At 34.4% G+C, this 21,664-nt stretch overlaps 2 protein-coding genes across 2 annotated transcripts; both read left to right on the forward strand.

Moving 5' to 3' along the window:
• The first annotated feature begins 2,621 nt into the window (after nucleotides 1-2,621).
• On the forward strand, nucleotides 2,622-9,683 carry LOC126817646 (zinc finger protein 235). The gene is made up of 2 exons (XM_050544752.1): nucleotides 2,622-2,750; nucleotides 6,208-9,683. Exons 1-2 carry the CDS (start codon nucleotides 2,748-2,750, stop codon nucleotides 7,768-7,770), a joined length of 1,566 nt encoding a protein of 521 aa, XP_050400709.1. The 5' UTR covers nucleotides 2,622-2,747; the 3' UTR covers nucleotides 7,771-9,683.
• A 2,821-nt stretch (nucleotides 9,684-12,504) lies between these two features.
• Nucleotides 12,505-16,667, forward strand: LOC126818470 (zinc finger protein 239-like). The gene is made up of 2 exons (XM_050545905.2): nucleotides 12,505-12,639; nucleotides 15,388-16,667. The coding sequence occupies exons 1-2, from the start codon at nucleotides 12,637-12,639 to the stop codon at nucleotides 16,465-16,467; spliced, it is 1,083 nt and encodes a 360-aa protein (XP_050401862.1). The 5' UTR covers nucleotides 12,505-12,636; the 3' UTR covers nucleotides 16,468-16,667.
• The last annotated feature ends 4,997 nt before the right edge of the window (nucleotides 16,668-21,664 follow it).

The raw sequence follows: 21,664 nt of genomic DNA on the forward strand, positions 1-21,664 counted from the left end.
AAGGTAATATAGCTTTAAAGTAGCTAGGGTAATATAGCTTTAAAGGAGCTACAAGTAGTCATGGCTCTGGACTCCCGACTTCCATAAGGGAATAAAGCTTTATAGTATCTAAGGTAATATAGCTTTAATGTAGACAACAGATAGATCTCATCTCGGGATTTATCAACCCCGCTTCCAATGAAAGACCCAGAAGTGTAGTGTTGACTTGTCTTTCTGAATTCCCACCCCTGTAGAACTGGTCATGTACGTGAAAGAAACAACAGCTGGAATAAGTGTACCCTATGAGAAACGTACAGAACTAATTAAATGTGGGATTGACCCAGGTAATGCAGCAATCATATCGACTCAGTTATTACACCAATCATATAATTTAAACTAATTGCAATGTTTTGTTAGTGAGACGTCAACGTCTTGGGATGAGATGTGTTTAGGATGAGTTGTTAGGTATTCGCAGAAATCTATCGACTCAGCCATTACAGCAATCATATGTTTTAAACTAATTGCAATATTGTGTTGGTTAGACCTGAAATTCCTTTCCTTTACATTTGGCAAAAATTAAAAATTATTAGGTTACGCGTTGTGTTTGACGTTTGTGAGTCGTTCGAGTTGAATAAATGAATACCTGACAACTCATCCCAAAGACAACTCATGCCAGACAACTCATCCCAATAAAAGACAACTCATCCCAATATAAAAGACAACTCATCCCAATATAAAAGACTACTCATCCCAACTTTAAAAAACCCAATCATTCCAAGTTGCAAATAAATACCACAACTAATATTGTTTTTTTTTTATTTATTAAATCAGTAATATTAAAATTTATTACATCAACAATTTATTACATCAACAATTTATTACATCAACAATTTATTACTTTATTACATCAACAATTTATTACATCAACAATTTATATAAGAATTTATTACATCAACAATTTATATAAGAATTTATTACATCAACAATTTATATAAGAATCATTTATTACATCAACAATTTATTAAATAATACATTTTATTATTTATTACATCAACAATTTATTAAATAATACATTTTATTTTATCATAATCAACTAATACATTTTGATAAATATGTTTTTCAAATATCTTAAATTAACATACCTGAAGTTCCTTTTCTTGAATCTTTCTCCAAACTACCTGACCCCAATGAAAAGCACAGCCATGTATAATAGGATCGTTAAAAACGGATCTTAAGGCTTGCCAGATTCCTGCCTCAAAATCTACAACAAAGGCCTGTACTGCTGGGGCTGATGGTAGCATATCCAGGATAGCCTTTGAATACCTGCAAAGAATAATGTTAAATGCTAAAAAAAATAATGCCACTGCTATGAAGTCATTAATATGTCTTTGCTGCTGGTCTTAATAATATTTTTTAAAATATTTACATACCTTCTTGTAGTCTCTTTTAGACTTTCCTGACATCAGTATAAATGCCAAAGGAACCTGCTTGATGTTGTCACCGGATTTTAAGAAGCCATGTACTGATAACAGTTGATAAAATGGTCTGTTGACTATCATAAAAGTCCCATCTATATACCAGGTCTTTGCTTGACAAAGTAATTCAATTTGCTTTTCTGTGGCAAACAAGCCTACAGGCAAAGACAGTCTAGTACTTTCCGCCCTCGGTGGAGTGAAACTTGCGGGTTCATCAGGTGCTGCACATTCGATACATTTGAAGGCCACCATTGTCAATTCCTTCACCATCCTGCGCTCTAGATATATCTGAAATTTGAAATAATTAATACAACATGGGCTCTAGGATACACTGCATATCTGAAAATATTGTTGAATTTAATACAATATTGTTGAATTTAGTACAATATTGTTGAATTTAATACAATATTGTTGAATTTGATACAATATTGTTGAATTTAAAAAAATAACATTAAATAACATTAATACAATATTGTTGAATTTAATACAATATTGTTGAATTTAATACAATATTGTTGAATTGTAGTGCTTTGAAGTGCTTCATGATGAAAAAATAAAACAAAACACAACTACCAATCTGTTAAAACAACAAAGTACTAAAACAGTAATAAAAACAGTAATCATCAATTTATTACAACAACAATATCAATTTGATTAAAACGACAATATCAATTTTATTAAGATAACAAAACCAGATTGGTTTTGGTCTGAGTGATCTTCAAAGAAAGCAATTGTATTAAGACAAGCACTTATATTTTATAAACAGTAATACAAACAGTAATCATCAATCTATTACAACAACAATATCAATTTGATTAAAACAACAATATCAGTTTTATTAAGATAACAAAATCAGATTGGTTTTGGTCTGAGTGGTCTTCAAAGAAAGCAATTGTATTAAGACAAGCACTTATATTTTATTTGTTGGGATGAGTTGTCTTATAACTTGAGACTCTGTCTTTGGGATGTCTATATACCGTTTTAAAGTTGGGATGAGTAGTCTTTTATATTGGGATGAGTAGTCTTTTATATTGGGATGAGTTGTCTTTTATTGGGATGAGTTGTCTTGGGATGAGTTGTCTTTGGGATGAGTTGTCTGTATACCGAATAAATCCAGGGCCATATTTATTATACAACCCGTAATCCCTACTCTACCGGAAATGAACTTGAGAAAGAACAAAGACTTGTTTTCCCTTTATTTTCCCGTATGTTAAAACAGATTTTGAACCTCGCCAAAGGACAGCTTACCAGACAACCGATCATTTACTGTAGCAGAACTTTACAAACTAAATAATGGTGAGTATTTACTATTCAAACATCATGTAAACGAATGACATGGATACAATTAAAATTGACCCGATTTAGATTACTCCAGGGTGCCTTGAGGTTTCGTTCACACGTAACCTCCAGGATCTTTAAGCCGTCCCAGACGTCTTGGAGCGATGAACCACTGAATTATTGGCGCATCAAATAGCCACGAGCTGAAAGGCGTCAGTCGATAAATTCTAAATGCATGTCCTACCTTATTGTGCTATCCACCTCTGAACAACAATAACACTTAATGACAAACAAACGTTGTTCAGTAAAACATGTTTATCCAATATCACATACACCAGCATTTCTTTCAGTCGCCATGTTGGGATAGTTTGACCTTTTTTGACGTCATATCCTCCGCACTGAAATTTGAGGATCCCTGTTTTACGCGAAACGAAATGCATTTTTGTACAATATTTTAATGGATTGCGTATATGTACTGATTTTGTAGAGGTTTTATATCGGGATAGAAGACGATGTTTGTTGAAGAATAATTAGGTCGCTCTTCACACGTAGTTGAAAATACACAACGTCTATTGAGAACTTAATAATTATTTGTTGAATGATTAATCAGTATTAGTAGGCCTAGATCATGACCAGTGCTCTTGAAATGAGGATTCTTCTACAACGGAACCAAAAATTTATAAATGCCGTAGCAAAAATTAGCTGACAAGGCACGGCTGCCTTTCTTCATATTTAACAAATATACTGTTGTCATTTTCCGTCACTGAACGTACAATTTTTATATTTGTAGATAGACAAACGGTCCGTTATTTTCCATGTCAATTAATCTGGTTCTAATTGCGTTTGGTTGTACTGTCATCAGTATAAAATTTACAGATTCCTATTGGAGTAATAAAGTCATCGAAATTTGTTTTCCTTTGATCCTTTAGTTATTCGTGTTCCCAATGGTTGCCATCATGTCAACCATAACTAAAATTGATTCATCAAATTTCCCACGGCTCTGCCATAACCTTCTATAATAAGGGCACTATTTTAGAAAGTGAACATTCTTATATAAAAATGAACTATAAGGGTAGGCTTGGGACACTATTTACAACTAATCTTGCATTTCTGAATTATTGACCTAATCCCAAGCCCAGCCGCCCCTGAACGACTGTATGATATATTGAAAAGTTATTACCTATGCATTTCATACGTCTACATGTATATAAAAGGCATAACTTTTTGATACGTGTACACGTGGACAACAGCGCAATTTGGGCTATTTTTATTACCGTGGCAGTCCTTGTTTGCTTCAGCTTTTACTTTTTATGACAGTTTTGCCGTTATGCCGTGGTAAATTCTATCATAGGCAGTATGATTGAGATAATTATTTATAAAATGTTATTAAATGTTCATTACAATATAAATCCTTAAATTTGTCGGCGTTTCGGAGAATGTTTCATTGCTACCGATTGATTATGATAGCTTCTCTCTTGTCAATGTCACGTGACATTTTCCCGCTTTTTCTATTGTTGAAAATATCTATAATAAAGCATTGTGTCTTGTATCACACACATGACAACTAAAATAAAAGGGCCGAGTGCCATTTTAAGTAAAGACTAAAGAGAATGCTTGGTTCACAATTTGAATAATATTTTATGAAAAGATTTATTGGCTGCCGAGTCATTTTGAACAGATATCGGCTACGCAAATATCGGTAAAATTTCTTCTGATGGGCCACTCATCGGCCAATTAGGCTACTGAATAGTGAAACCGATAATCGGACCATCACTGAAAATAAATTTAAAATGATCGCCTTCAAATTATAGTCTCATGATTTCGTTTCGTTTAAAGAATTCCGTTCGTAATATGCACCATGCCAGATTTCAACTATCGCCAATGTAGGTCATTTCCTGTTTCACAGTGTTTTGATGCTTGTAGGCGAAGATTTTTGTGAAATCTCTCAAAATAGACAGCAAAAAATAATTTTTGGAACATAGATGGATATGATATGTAAATTTAATGTGTTAGCAGTGCAGATAACTGAAAATTGTGAATTTTGCCGTTATCAACTTTTGCGACGAGCTTTTGACCGTTCAGATGTTAGATGTTACGTCCTCAGAATATCAAAGAGTAACATCTAACTTGTTGGATTAGATTTAGATGTGGTCAACACGGCCCCAAACTATAATGACCAAAATTCACTTCAATCATAACAGCCAGAAAATACTGATTTATTTGAAAAAACAATACATTTAATGGAAACATTTCTATCAAGTGCAATTCACATTCAGATTTCGGAAACAGGCAAAATTGCTTCTGAATATTTGTTTGTCCAGTGTTTGTTTTATTGTTGGAAGTGGATAAACGACCGGATTCGGTTCCTGGCGAAAATTTACTACGAAACCGGATATCGTCTCTGATTGGCCAATTTTATCACATGGTTATTAGCGGTCTTTTCCAATATGGCGGCCTCTACAGGCATCCTTGTTGGTGCTGAATTTAGAAGCGATGAAACAATTTGAATTTAGGAATAAAGTGACATATTGGCAAAGAGATACACAGACATTAGAAAATGCAAGAAAGCAAGGAATTAACGTTCCTAGGGTTCGGGTTAGGGAGAAATGTTGTAACCGAACCTGCCGCGATAGAATAATGTCCATAATTGTGTTAGTTGTTTCTCTCTATGTAGGGAGAGGTGGGGGTCAATGGTCAAGTGTGTGAAATCCCAAGGTCTGTTATTGGAATGGCAGTTAACTCGTCTACATACAAAAATCGTCCACACAATAAATCTGTTGATCAAGATATAGGATATAGAAATATGTTGGTTTAGTCGTCCACACGACATTATTTTTTAATGTTAGGGACACAGAGAGTTTTCTTAATCAGGATAATTTAGTGTGTCTTCATATTGTTTTATATGAGTATAATTTTCTTTACATCAATTGGCAGACTATCACCAAGCGGTCGTGTACATGAATAACAACAAAATAAATCACTTTATTCAATAAATAATCAATACAAATTTCATGAATATATAACAAATTCAATAACAAAGGTCATTAACAAACAATAAAATCCCCCTAAACCGTCACTACACAGCCACTAAATGACCCACCTCTTTTAATAATAGGGGATCACGTGGCTAAGTGGGTAGGACGTTGTCTCGCTAGCCTGGAAGTCGGGTGTTTCGATCCCTGCATTGGCCGAGAAAGTTCATCCAGATTTTCCGGCATGGTTCCCCCTTGTCAGTGATGCAGGACGGAGGACCTGACAAGGACAGCTGTCTAGTCCTTCGATGATACAAAAAACCGAGGTCCCGTGTATACATTGGAATGCACGTAAAAGATCCCTTGGCAGTTGGAATTTGATATAAGAGTAGGCCGTAGTGCCGATGCCTGGGCAAAATTTCCTCACAGTACACTGTATGGTGTATGTCCAGTCAGAGCAGAACAGTAGGACGTTAAACCCTATTTCATTTTATATATTGCAGGAAACTAACAATGTTAAAACTTTCCATCAGTTTGTTGTATGTGATGATGATTTAGAACAACATTCCAAAGTACATGTTAAAGAAGAGAAAACTGATGATGTCGATGAATATTGTCATGTTATAGAAGAGAAAACTGATGATGTAGGTGAATATTGTCATATTAAAGAAAAGAAAACTGAAGATATTGAAACTGTTTATCAGTGTAATTTGTGTGATGAAGAATTTAAATTAGAAGCAGATTTAGAAAAACACTGTGAAATACATGTTAGTCAGCAAGATCAAACAGGAAAAAAACCTTATAAATGTGATGTTTGTGGTAAATCATTTTCTAGAAACTTTAATCTACAGCAACACATCAGAATTCATACTGGTGAAAAACCTTATAAATGTGATGTTTGTGGTAAATCATTTACTAAGAGTAGGTGTCTACAGAGACACCTCAGAATGCACACTGGAAAAAAACCTTATAAATGTGATGTTTGTAGTAAATCATTTCTTCATAAATGTAATCTACAGAAGCACATCAGAATTCATACTGGTGTAAAACCTTATAAATGTGATATTTGTGGTAAATCATTTAGTAACAAAGGTCATCTGGATACCCACATGAGAATACATACTGGAAAAAAACCTTATAAATGCAATGTTTGTAGTAAATCATTCACCACTAGTAGTAATCGACAGTCACACATAAAAATTCATACTGGTGAAAAACCTTTTAATTGTGATGTTTGTAGTAAATCATTTACACACGGCAGAAGCCTACAGATACACATGATAAATCACACAGGTGAACAACCTTTTAAATGTGATGTTTGTAATAAATCATTCACACAAAGTAACACTCTACAGTCACACATGAGAATTCATACTGGAGAAAGGCATTTTAAATGTGATGTTTGTAGTAAATCATTCATCACTAGTAGTAATCTACGGCAACACATCAGAATTCATACTGGTGAAAAACCTTTTAATTGTGATGTTTGTAGTAAATCATTTACTAATAAAAGTCATCTTAAGAGACACATCAGAATGCATACTGGAAAAAAACCTTATAAATGTGATGTTTGTAGTAAATCATTTTCTGATTGTAGTCAACTACAGACACATATGAGAATTCATACAGGTGAAAAACCTTATAAATGTGATGTTTGTAGTAAATCATTTACCACCAATGGTAATCTACAACAACACATGAGATATCATACAGGTGAAAAACCTTATAAATGTGATGTTTGTAGTGAATCCTTCACATCTAATAGAAACCTACAGATACACACGAGTATTCATACAGGTGAAAGACCTTTTAAATGTGATGTTTGTAGTAAATCATTCACACGTGGTAGAACCCTACGGTTACATATGAGAATTCACACTGGAGAAAAACCATATGAATGTGATGTTTGTAGTAAATCATTTAGTCAGAGTGGAGGCCTACAGAGCCACATGAGAACTCATACTGGGGCAAAACCTTATAAATGTGATATTTGTAGTAAATTATTTACACGTAGTAGAAACCAACAGAGGCACATCAGAAATCATACTAGAGAAAAATCAATATAATTGTGATGTTTGTAGTAAAGCATTCTCACTAGTGATGGTCCAATATGGCTACTATCGGTTTTACTGATATCAGATATTGACAGAGAAATATATCGGCCCATACAGATACAATTACTGATAATGGTGGATATAAAACTACTGCACATTAAATGTTCCGAATGTCATAATAATCCATGTAGTTACATGTCATTTTTAGTTGAGAAATGCCCGAACGTGATTTTTTAAAGGGATAATTGGGTCCCGCATCCTACGCAGTCAAAAATACACATACTTAATTATTAGCTGTATGATTAATTAATAAAGTCTAGATTATCAGTTATTGAATGTTGGTTACGATATAATTCCCTAAATTGATCAGCATCTGTATGTCTATCACAGATGTCAGAATGGTTTATGGGGTAATAATACGACATCAGAGCGATAGTTTCCTTCCACTGTTAAAAACCCCCACGCGCAAGCAAATTATTGAAATAAAAATAAACCATATGTTAGTCCCGAAATGACCCAGTTTGTGTTGAGTGGACGCTAAACCCCATTTCTCTCTCTCTCCTGCCATTGCTGTAACTTGAGATGAAAATAAAACCAGATGTTTGTATATTATTAATTAATAAAGTATGATCTATATTATAAGTTATTAAATGTGCATAACGATACATGTAATACTTTTAGTAGAATTTTTGCTCGAGAAATAACATATTCACATAATATGTGATATGTACTTAAAATACTTAAATAAAGTTTAATTTTAATTACAGTAAGATTTGCTAATACGTTTTCGAAATAATATATTAATAATAATGTTAGACATAAAGTTTAAAAAAAAAATAGTAATAGTTAGTTCTTGGTCTGATGGCAATGACATGTTTGATTGATGGATAAAATTGTACAAACCAATCATAATTAGAAGAAAAAAAAAAAGTTTCAACTTGACACTATGGTAGCTGAAACAGACCAATACAAATCCAAGAAGAAGAAATGGTTTACCAGTTTACCAAATTGACATTTCCTGAGACAGAATTTAAAGTGAATCCTGAACTTTATAAATATTATGTGATGCGTTTTGAAATTAGGACACTTGAAGATTTAAAAAAGACAATTTGTGTTTTCTGTGTTTAGGCTTAGTGGATTTTCATAGGATTTTACAGTGATGAACTTTTTGGAGAACTTTTGCATGCAACTTTTGATTTTTGATTATTTGTGTTTTTATTTCATAATTTTGTTATATAGTATAGTATCATTGATATTTGCCTGTTGCATGAATAATTATAGGGTTTAGCACATAGAAGTTTTAAGAGCCTCCTACCTGTTCATTTAGCATAAATCTTGCAAGTGGGGGAGGTGATATATGTTGATTTTCTAGATTTCTGCTACATTTATGAATAGTTATATAATCCACAGATGTTGGTATGGTTATTATAAAGGATTCAAGGGATCTTTTACCCAATACCGAGCAAAAAGTCTTAAAGAAAGGGACGAATGTAATACTTTTAGTAGAATTTTTGCTCGAGAAATAACATATTAGCATAATATGTACTTAAAATACTTAAATCAACTCAGTCTGTAATTGACAGTTGACACATAAAAAGAGCTATTTATTGAAAACATAGTCAATAATTTACCACCAGAATTACACGTGAGTGGAATTATTCTAATTGCATCATTTGGTTTAAAGTAACCAATCATATCGTTAATTGCACAGGTTCAGGGCCATGAACACGCTTATTTCTGCGTGATAAACGTGGGTGCTATATAAGATATCTATTTGAACCTTTCAAGCCAGACTTCCATTAGATTCCAGAGAGCTTCCATGTGAGTTCTTAGACAGCCGCCAGGCTGGCTAGGGTGGAGAAATGGTTTTAGTTAGTATTGTTATATATTATGCTTGTATCCATGGCTATGCTATATAAAATGTAGAAGCGAACTGTTGCATTGTTATTGTAAGAAGTAAATACACAACGTGAAGCAGAAGTAAAGACAGCTAGAGACAAATTCTAGACAATCACAAGGCTACAGAAATATGTAGTAAGAAAAGATGCATGGGTTCTACGTAGGATGTGGCGACCGGTTCCCTTAATCCGCTCTCCACGTCAGACAGAAGACTCATGGTGCTACATACAAAGGATGTCTACATAAGGCCACATGTGGTCGTATATTGCCGACACCCCTGTGAACATTTATCATCTGATTATCTTGAAATTGATATATGTTGTTTACATTAGTGAGAGGAAGAAGCCTAGTTAATTTCAATAATTTCATTTAATTTATTCTGGAGTTATGGGCCTTGTTAACACTCTAACATCAAAAATTATCATCCAACCAGTATGAAACATATATGCATCCTTTAAATCAATGAAACGAAGAAGCCTATTGAATTTCGCCAATTTCCATTAATTACGCCTAAGAGTTATGGGCCTTGTTGAACGATGTGGACAAAAGTTATCATCCGATCTGTATGAAATTTATATGCATTATTTAAGTTATTAACACTTATATGCATTATTTAAAGGAGCTCAATCTCTAATATTTGGGACCTAGAAATTGACCCAAATGGGTCCCAACGCATATAATATTATAATAATGTAATCTGATTGTATATGAACTGATCTACATTCAATTGTTTCCGTTTTGACTCTAATTTCAAATCAGTTATGTCCAGCAAAATACGGCATGAGTCTCAACGGAATGGCAATTTCTAGCATCTGGTTATTCCAGTCTATTGTGCATGCTCTCCACATAAGATATGGCGTCACCGTTTCACATTCTGAAACCAGATGGTGTCCCTTGAACCTCAACGGTCTCTCCTAACGAATTTCTACACGGTGTTTGCTCTGTCAAATCTCCATGATGTCTAACCTATGGCGCACATTCTATTAATTATATATTCTCAGATTCACAGCCATTAATTATTCTATTGGCTAATTATGATGTAATTAATCATGTGACAAAGAATCTATCCTTGAACTTTGACCCCCTTTCCTCTTATCTCACAATATTTTATAAACAATTTAATTTGCGTTTTAAATAACTAATATGCTAACTATGGGAAATAATTAATCAAGGTCATAATATTATTATACATATGTTCTTTAGCACAAATCACTGCCATCCATATTACTGAGCAATTGGTGTGATGAACGCAGTACAATTTCAGAAAGAAATATAGAACCACTGATCACATATACTGACGTCCAAAAGAAAGTATACACACTAAAAGTATGACTAAGTTTGGGTTAGATTAAAAACAATTGATAAAGCATTACTGAGTTTGTCTCTTGCGTCCAAACTCAACATTTCTAAGCAAAATAAAAATGTGAAACAAACTGACATTCTACCTTAATACCGTATACCATGGAAAAACGACTTTGGTTGATGCAGCACAAAATGCACAGTGTATACTTTCTTTTGGACGTTAGTATATTTAGTCTACGAGAGCTTGAGAGTGAAGATTTGTCCAAAAAGGCGGTTGCTTGTAGTGTTTGTTTATTGACTTCCGTTGGTGCATTTGATTGCGTCAGACACGAGTATCTGTGGTCTTGCCCAATAAACTGTGGTATCCATGGTAAATTCCTAAATATATTAAGGAATGTATATCATAACTGCAAATCGTGTTAAAAACGGAACATGGTCTAATTGAAACGTTCCCGTGCAGCATAGGTACTCGACAAGGTCTATTTTAAGCCCTGTAATGTTCTCACTGTTCATCGACCAGTTCGTATCAGAATTAGAAAACCTGGGCTGCTGTCAGGGCGTGTTAGTCCCTGGGGATTATGACAACGTCTTTTGTTTTCTCACTTTCATTTACACACGATATAAATAATATTGCTGATACAGCAGACAATATAAGTAATATTGCTGATACAGCAGACGATATAAGTAACATTGCTGATACAGCACACGATATAAGTAATATTGCTGATACAGCAGGTAACGTACAAAAACAAGTATATAGTGTAGAACTATTTTGTAGTAAATTTGGCATGTACAGCCCCACTAACACGTCACTTGGGCGGTACCAGGCCACAAGAAATTTCAAGAAATTCGCCTGTGTACATTACTGTAAAATAACCGGTCTCCAAACTGTGCCAGGCATGCAAAATGTAGAACTCTTTACAGAAAAGTTAATTTCAGTCCCTATTAAAATGACCCGAATGAAAACAATTATGGCCATTGATTTAGTTTGAGCAGCCATTTTGACAAAACTGATAAAAGACCTGTCAAAGGTCGCGGGATAAAAGGTCAAGGTTCATTTGGCGCATGCACAGTATTCCGTACTGAAACTATGCTCAGACCGGACAGCGCTTACACTACCAAAATTTAACCGTGCCATGTCTGGCACCGTGCCGAGATCACCTCACCTAAGTGGGCGAAATTGGCACGTACGGTACTCGGCATGGCACGCTTATGTTTGACCCATTTACACTACAAAAAAACTAACCGTGCGGTGCCTGGTACGTTTAAAATTTGTAATGTAAACGGGGTTTATGAGAAAACGACAGCTGTAATTAAATGTGGAATTGACCCAGGTATTTCAGCAATCATATCAACTCAGGCATACAGCAATCATACGTTTTAAACTAATTGGTGAAACGTTAAATTCCGTTCCTGTTTGATTTACATCAGACGAAAATTAAAAGTTCAGTTACGTGTTTGTGAGTTGCTCGCGTTAGATAGATCCATGGCCGTATTTATTATACAACCCCAATCCGTTCTCTAACGGAAATGAACTTGGGGAAAGAACACAGACACGTTTTTCTCTTCGTTGTTTTCCCGTATTTTTTTTTAAGCAGATTTTGAATCTCGCCAAAGGACAGCTTACCAACCGACCATTTACTGTAGCAGAACTCTGAGAACTTTACAAATAAAATAATGGTGAGTATTAATGTTACTATTCAAGTCACATGGCGTGTAAACAAACCACCAGTTAGGACTTGACAAATTTATAGTTATAGGCCTACCCTTTTATACCTTTTCTTCGGTCTACCATTATGCCTCAATGGTTTGCTGACCACCTTAATTATATCTGGTACTGAATGGTTTGCGCATGTCTGAACTTAAACGTGTCATATTAAAATAAAAGGATTTTGGTCTAAAATTACGTAGAATTGTAATTGGGTTGAACTATATTTCCTCATTTTTCCAGAAGGGTGCAGGCTGTTTCGTATTAAGTTCATTCGTACCTCACATGAGCCGTTTCGTACTTCACTTCGTACCTCAAATTCAAGAATCCTGTTAACTTTGATAATATCATATCCCTTCCTTCTGTATTCCAAGAAGGGTAAACTAAGACATGGATTGTTGGTAGCTGAAGTTTTGTAATTGCTTAAATAGTTTGGTCGCTCTGTTGGATGTATTCAACTGGTCTGATGTCTTTCTTAAGTATAGGGCACATAAGTGTTATTGAAAACATCCAACATTGCAACTAAACTAGTAAAGGGATTAGAAAACCTGTTTATCCTCCTTGGATGACAGAAGGAAGAGATATGATTTATATAATTTTAACAACATGTCTTTATTTACTTCACTGAAGGTTAGTCATATCATTCCCAAAAGACGGTTGGCTTTCTTTTTTACATTGGTTGCAATATGCTCATTAAATTTTAAGTCATCCTGAAATATTACCCCTAGATCTTTTTTGGTATTGACTTGTTGGATTTTCATGGTTTGGTTGTTTATTTCCATCTTCTACTTCTTCTCCGTCTTATTGTTTCAAAAATGTAACAACTTATATTTCTCTAGGTTAAAATGGAGTTGGTTGACAACTCCAGGCCTAATGGGGCTTCAGGGGGCGTCGATGTGTTCGTAGTGGGCGCCCAATCAAAGTCACTTGGCTTTATAGAGCACCCATACTTATATGGGCACGTTAGTCGTTGGCTTCGTATTGCGTCCATTTGAGGGGCGCCTCATATATAACGACATGATTGGTGAGGCTCCCATAAAATCAAGTGACATTGGTTGGACGCCCTGCCAATCTCCTCGTGTGTGCCCAACCAATGTCACTGGCCTCGTATTGTGTTCAATGGAAAGGGTGTTTGATTCTTCAAAAGATCCACTTTGACCATATAATTTTTGTGTCGTCAGCAAATTGTTCTGTATATTATTTATGTAGATCAGGAATAGGATTGATCCTGGTACGCTTCCCTGAAGTACTCCACTCTCTACATCGGACCAGGTGATTTCGGGACTAACATATGGTTTAATTTTTTTATTTCAATAATTCGCTTGCGTGTAGGGGTCTTTAGCAGTGGGAGGAAACCGAAGGACCCGGAGAAAACCCACAAGGTTGGACAGATGACCCTACTCCTTGTCACGTACAACCGAGGAATCGAAACCACGCTAGTTGACTCAAGGGCTGTGTCGATAAAGTTCATTTATGATACGTATTGATGATACGGCAAACCGATACGCGATACGTATCACGATATGATGACATCACGAATTATGCCCAAAATAATCTCAAACTACATTCTGTTTCAAGATGTTTGAGATGGGTAAGCATCAGGGTTCTTAATTCATTTTGAAACGAACCGGCCGGAATTGGGTCAGTTGAGAACCCGTAGGATATGGGTTAATTATTAGCTCCATCCCCTTTAATATAACTAGACTTCAACAAAAATAATTCTTGGAAATTTGTTGTGGAGACTGTCGTATTTTAATGTATGTGATTACTACAAAAATAACGACGGATACACCTTTTGAAAATTTTCCATATTTAATTCATATAAAATCTTGAAGTTCACGTCCCTAATATTCCAGAATAAATTAATTACTGTTTTCGTTTATTCGATGAAACGTTCGCATTTCATAAGTCGATGATCCAAAATATTAGCATTTTTCATCTATTGCCAGTATCAGAAAATGACGTAGCTAAAATAAGCTGATACGGCACCATAACACAAATTGTAGTCTTTGTCGATCAGGTAACTAGTCACATAAATTGGCAAAAGTTTTTATTCATTCATCAATTGATAGATAAACAGCACAATTGTCATGTGACAACCATACTTGAAATTGCTTTAAAATCAAAATTCCGTACGATTATGATATAGCCTTCAATAAAAACAATATTTTTAAAATAAAGCCTTTGTCAGAATGTGTATAAAATAAAAAAAAAATAATAACGGTAAGCGCTGTTTAGAAATGGTTTATTGACCTAATTCCAAGCGATGTGTCACCTGTCATTGGAATTCTATCAGGAAAATATATTATGAATTATTATATTCAGTGAAGATTTAAATTTACCTAACAACTGGTCAGTGAATCCATCAATGTATGATCCAGTTATTATTTTAATATGTACCTGTATCTGCAATTCACACAGAGCCTGGAAGACACTCGATTGGCAAACCATGCCGAGATCGTCTTCTTTCACCACGTGGGTTTCCTGGTCTTTCTTAACTGAAGAATTTTTTCACCGATACGGCGATATTATGTATCGATATAAATATCGCTGGAACGTATCGATACATATTGGTGAATCAATATATCGATACAGACCTAGTTGACTCAATGACACACTTTATGATACAGCTAATCATTCAGCCCCCCCCCCCCCCCCCGAGTTTGTCTAATTTGTATATTACAGGAAACTAATGATGTTATAACTTTTATATATTACAGGAAACTAATAATGTTATAACTTTCCACCAGTGTATTGTATGTGATGAGATTTTCCAACAATATGATGATTTAAAAAAACACAATAAGATGCATGTTAAAGATGAGAAAACTGATGATGTAGATGAATATTGTCATGTTCATTTTGAAGAAGAGAAAACTGATGATGTAGATGGATATTGTCATGTTAAAGAAGCTCCAACTGATAATATAGATGAATATTGTCATATTAAAGAAGAGAAAACTGATGATGTAGATGAATATTGTCATGTTAAAGAAGAGAAAACTGAACATATTGAAACTGTTTATCAGTGTAATTTGTGTGATGAGGAATTTAATTTAGAAACTGATTTAGAGAAACACTGTGAAGAACATGTTAGTCAGAAAGAGCAAACAGGAGAAAGACGTCATAAATGTGATGTTTGTAGTAAATCATTCAGTCAAAATGGTAAGCTAAAGATACACATGAGAATTCATACAGGAGAAAGACCTTATAAATGTGATGTTTGTAATAAATCATTTAGTCAGAAAGTACATCTACAGACCCATGTCAGAAATCATACTGGTGAAAAACCTTATAAATGTGATGTTTGTAGTAAATCATTTACGGATCGAAGTACCGTACATAAGCATAGGAGAATTCATACAGGAGAAAGACCTTATAAATGTGATGTTTGTAGTAAATCATTTACTGATAGTACTGGTCTGCAGCGACACATGAGAATACATACAGGTGAAAAACCTTATAAATGTGATGTTTGTAGTAAATCATTTAGTCTGAATTGTAATCTACAGCACCATGTGAGAATTCATAAAGAAAGACCTTTTAAATGTGATATTTGTGGTAAATCATTTACTGATCAAAATACGCTACAAAAGCACATGAAACTTCATACAAGAGAAACACCTTATAAATGTGATGTTTGTGGTGAATCATTTAGTCGGAATGTTGGTCTACAGAACCACATGAGAATTCATACTGAAGAAGAAATGAATAAATGTGATGTTTGTGGTGAATCATTTAGTCGGAATGTTGGTCTACAGAACCACATGAGAATTCATACAAGAGAAATAAACTTATAAATGTGATCGTTTGTAGTTAAACATTTACTACCGGTACTAGTCTGTGAAAACATACGAGAACTCGAAATGTTGGTCTACAGAACCACATGAGAATTCATACTCATGAAAAACCTTATAATTGTGATAGTTGTAGTGAACCAATCACCTTTAGTAGTGATCTACAGGCCAAAATATGAACACGTACTGGAGACAAAACCTTATAAATGTGACCAGAAGGGGGGTTGGATGGCTGAATGGTTAGCGTGCGCGCGCTGTATCATAAAGTCTGTCATTGAGTAGACTGGCGTGGTTTCGAATCCCCGGTTGTACGTGGCAAGGAGTAGGGTCGCCTGTCCAACCTCGTGGGTTTTCTCCGGGTCCTCCGGTTTCCTCCCACTGCTAAAGACCCCTACGCGCAAGCGAAATATTGAAATAAAATTAAACCATATGTTAGTCCCGAAATGACCTAGTTTGTGTCGAGTGGACGTTAAACCCCATTTCTCTCTCTCTCTATGTGACCAGAAAGTTGGCTATGGAATTGTATAGACTATATTATTGTTTTTATTACACTTTTCCATAGCACAAATCTGCCACATAATGTTCACTTTACAAAGACATATTATATAACAAGACAATATTATATTTACATAATAAAAAGAGCATATTTGATATTTTAAATAAAATTGAGATTTACTTAGAAATTAAAATAGTTCTATATGGAAGGATAACTGGGTCACTGTGTAAAAGTCTTTTTATATAAATATTTCTTTAGTTTTAAAAGTAGCAATAGCAGTGACATTATTAATTTATTCCATAACAATGGTGCATGTACATAGAATGACCTGTTACCATATGATGATAAATAGTGGAAGGCCTGTATATAGAATGACAGGTTACCATATGATGATAAATTATAAAGGTGTTTATGTACATAGAATGATGTGTCAGGAGAGTATCACAGATGTCTGGTAGGTTTATAGTATTCAAGAAGCTGTGAAAGATAGAGTGGGGCCAATATATTCAGGTATTTAAACACAAGTAACAATATTTTATTGGTAGCCAGGGTGTAGAGAGTATATGACAGAGCTGATATATGAGCATTTTGTTCAAGAAATTAATCATGCGGTCGAGTTTTGTACCTTTTGATACGCCCACATTGAAATGTAAATATGTAAATCTCCTACGAGTCTTTTTTGATATCAAAAAGTATCAACACAAGTCGAAAATGTAAAAAAGGACACAGCTAAAGACCCTATATTTTTTGCAAAATGACCTAATCTGTGTTGAGTGGACATTAAACCTAATTTCTTTCATGCTTTCATCTTTTAGAGTTTCAGCCTGATTTTAAAATCCAGGGCCCTGTTTCACGAAATTTTAACTAAAGATAAAATCCAAATTTTAGTAGATACTTCAATTTTGATTGGCTAAGCACTAAAATCAATTTAATATTATCCAATCAAATTACTAAAATTTGGATTTTATCTTTGTTAAAATTTCGTGAAACAGGACCCAGATTAACAAGAAAAATGTCACCAGTTAAAATTTGAAATGAGAGTAGGATGTAAGACCGCTGTCTCGTCTCCATTAGAGAGGATCAGGATGTTTAACTATGTTTTATTTTATTTCTGTTGAAAAAGTTTGTCTTACAGTATTTTGATGTATTTTCTGTTGAAGATACTTGTCTTATAGTATTTTGATGTATTTCTGTTAAAGATGTTTGTCTTACAGTATTTTGATATATTTTTTAAATCTATAATTGAATAAAATATTTAAAAAAACAAAATTATTTTTTTTACATTAAATTTTTTTTATTTGGACACTTATGACATCATAAGAGCATGCAACATGCTATGGTGATATAGATTTAAAGTGGTTTGGGTAATATAGCTTTAAAGTAGCTATGGTAATATAGATTTAAAGTATCTATGGTAATATAGATTTAAAGTATCTATGGTAATATAGATTTAAAGGACATAAGGTAATATAGATTTAAAGTAGCTAGGGTAATCTAGGATGTAAGGTGATATATCCTTAAACTACATATCTTTAAAGGATCTAAGGTAGTATATCTTTAAAGGATCTAAGGATCTAAGGTAGTATATCTTTAAAGGATCTAAGGTAGTATATCTTTAAAGGATCTAAGGTAGTATAGCTTTAAAGTATCTAGGGTAATATAGCTTTAAAGTATCTAAGGTACATGTAATATAGCTTTAAATGATCTAGGGTAGTATAGTTTTAAATGATCTAAGGTAATATAGCTTTAAAGTAGCTGAAATAATATAGCTTTAAAGTATCTTGGGTAATATAGCTTTAAAGTGGCTTGAGCCCCACTCAAAAAAGAGACGGTATATTTTTCCCAATTTCAAAAGTATTTTTCATTTCACAAATTTATCAAAGTTTCCCATTCAGAGCCCCCCAATTATCTCATCGCAAACGCTTATTTCTACTCAGGTAAATGATGTCAGTACACCACACGTGCATTTCACGGTTTAAATCAGGTCAGGGAAAATGTTCGTAACAGGGATATTGATTGGTTGAGAAAAGCAAACGTCATCCAATCATTTTGTACAATAGCCATTTCTTGTTGTTTTGCCAACATCCTGGCTGCGTCGATTGTAGTGGATGGCAGAAATGAATGCGGGAATTCGTCGAAGAATCCTACTTTATAATGTCACAGATATATATTTCTAAGACCGAGAATATCAGTTCTGCAAGAGATGTCAATGATCGCGAAGATTTAGAATCCCGATCCTTCACAGAACAAGAAATTAACGCCATGCAGATGAGTCAAATTCAGCCAAACACGAGGAAAAATACTAATTGCATAATATGGTGACACTTCGAGATCAGTACAAAAGATTGGATTTTAACTTTTTTGATAAGCAATTCATTAACTTCGCGAGGTATTGACATCCACCGACAGACAAAAACAAGAACAGCCATTAAATGAAGACGAGTTGGAATTGTAGAGTTCTCAAGTTTGTAGTGTAGAAAATGCCAATGGATTAATTTATACTAGTAATATATTTGGATTACGTGCTGCGGATGAGCATAAACCGCGACAAAATGTGAAAGTTTTTAGTGTTGAAAGCCAAGAGATTAATTTATAATAGTAAAATATTTGGATTATGTGCTGCGGATGAACATAAGCCGCGACAAAATGTGAAAGTGCGACAAAATGTGAAAGTGCGACTAGATATCAAAATGTGAGACAAAATGTAAGAATAATTGCATAATATGGTGACACTTCGAGATCAGTACAAAAGATTGGATTTTAACTTTTTTGATAAGCAAGGTACATTTGCTAATTTCCGCACAGATCAATTCATTAACTTCGCGAGGTATTGACATCCACCGACAGACAAAAACAAGAACAGCCATTAAATGAAGACGAGTTGGAATTGTAGAGTTCTCAAGTTTGTAGTGTAGAAAATGCCAATGGATTAATTTATACTAGTAATATATTTGGATTACGTGCTGCGGATGAGCATAAACCGCGACAAAATGTGAAAGTTTTTAGTGTTGAAAGCCAAGAGATTAATTTATAATAGTAAAATATTTGGATTATGTGCTGCGGATGAGCATAAGCCGCGACAAAATGTGAAAGTGCGACAAAATGTGAAAGTGCGACTAGATATCAAAATGTAAAGAAATGTGAGACAAAATGTAAGAATATGACTGAGAGTGACGCACATTTGAAAAGTGCTGAGACAGTTGAAAATGATGACTCTTTGACCATAACATGTTTAAAACGGGTTGTAGATGTTCAAATAAATATGTAAATCATGATTTTGTTATTTTTGTCCCTTTTCAACTGATACACGGCCACTTTTGAAAAGTGGCCGTGTATCGGTGTATGACCTCCCATTTCCATCAAAGAGTCGAGAAAAAGTATGGGTATAAGTATCTGGGGTAATATAGCTTTAAAATATCTGGGGTGATATAGCTTTAAAGTGACTTGGATAATTAGGAGATAAACATGTTTAACAGGCAGTGGGGTCGTTCCTGTTTGACTTGATTGGGGGATTACATGTCGTTTAATGTCCATTGAGAAACTTTTAAAATACGACATATATTCTTAGCAATGGCAACTACATTCAAATAAAGTGAACATGTGGGTTTCTCAAATATCAGAGGAGATATTACGGATGATATCAACTTTTTACTGAATGAAGTGAATTTCAAATGAAATAATATTTTTGTAAACTATTCGGGTTGGAGAGATCCGGGACTATATCATGTATACAACCTGTTACCGGAAGCTAACGGCACTTTGTACTTCACCGAAGATCTGTTTACTAATACTAAATGAGTACCTATTTTCTATGACTTGTAGTTGTAGAAGAGACTGATCAGCAATCCCCTGTTGTGTTTTTATAATAAACAATCATTATTCAGTCACACAACAGCATCACAAATAAACAACAGAAGAAATTGTTAAAATAATGGTGAGTGATTTTGGATTTTCAACAAAACAACACATCCCTGATAAACTCCTTTAGAAAAAGTGTTGGTTCCGATAGAATTTTGAGAGATTCTATAGAAGGCTGTAGAATACTATTATAAAGATAGACTCTATATGATATAGGGAAACAAACACATACTTTCTGATACCCAGTATTGATCTGTATAGGCCTACAGTGGGGGGGGGGGGGTTGATTGGCCGAATGGTTAGTACTTGCACACTGTATCATAAGGTCAGTCATTCAGTCGATTCCCTGGTTGTACGGTTTCCTCCCACTGCTAAAGACCCCTACTTGCAAGCGAATTATTAAAATAAAATTGAACCGTATGTAGTCTCGAAATGACCTAGTTTGTGTCGAGTTGACCGCAAACCCCATTTCTCTCTCTCTCTGCGACAATGTTTTATGAGGATGTGTCTCTTGCCGCACAGAACCAGGTGGCTGCTTATACCAATCAGTATCACTTTTCAAATATATTCATAATGTTGATCCTTGAGAATCAGCTAAATACTATGACCATATAACAACCATAACAAAGCATAAGAGGGTCAAATGCACAAAAGTCGGCCTTTAAATACCCAATAAAAAGACATGCATGTGCAAGCTGTACGTCATAAATGGCCCAGTCCGTTATGAATCTGGGGCACATTTACAACAAGAATTCTGTAGATTTGTTCTCAGATTAGGTATAGGCAAGCAAATTTTTAAAGTGAATAAAAACACATAATTGCAGTATCAATAGTTTCATTTTGCTA

The sequence above is a fragment of the Patella vulgata genome, chromosome 1 (genome assembly GCF_932274485.2).
Source record: "Patella vulgata chromosome 1, xgPatVulg1.2, whole genome shotgun sequence".
NCBI lineage: Eukaryota > Metazoa > Mollusca > Gastropoda > Patellidae > Patella > Patella vulgata.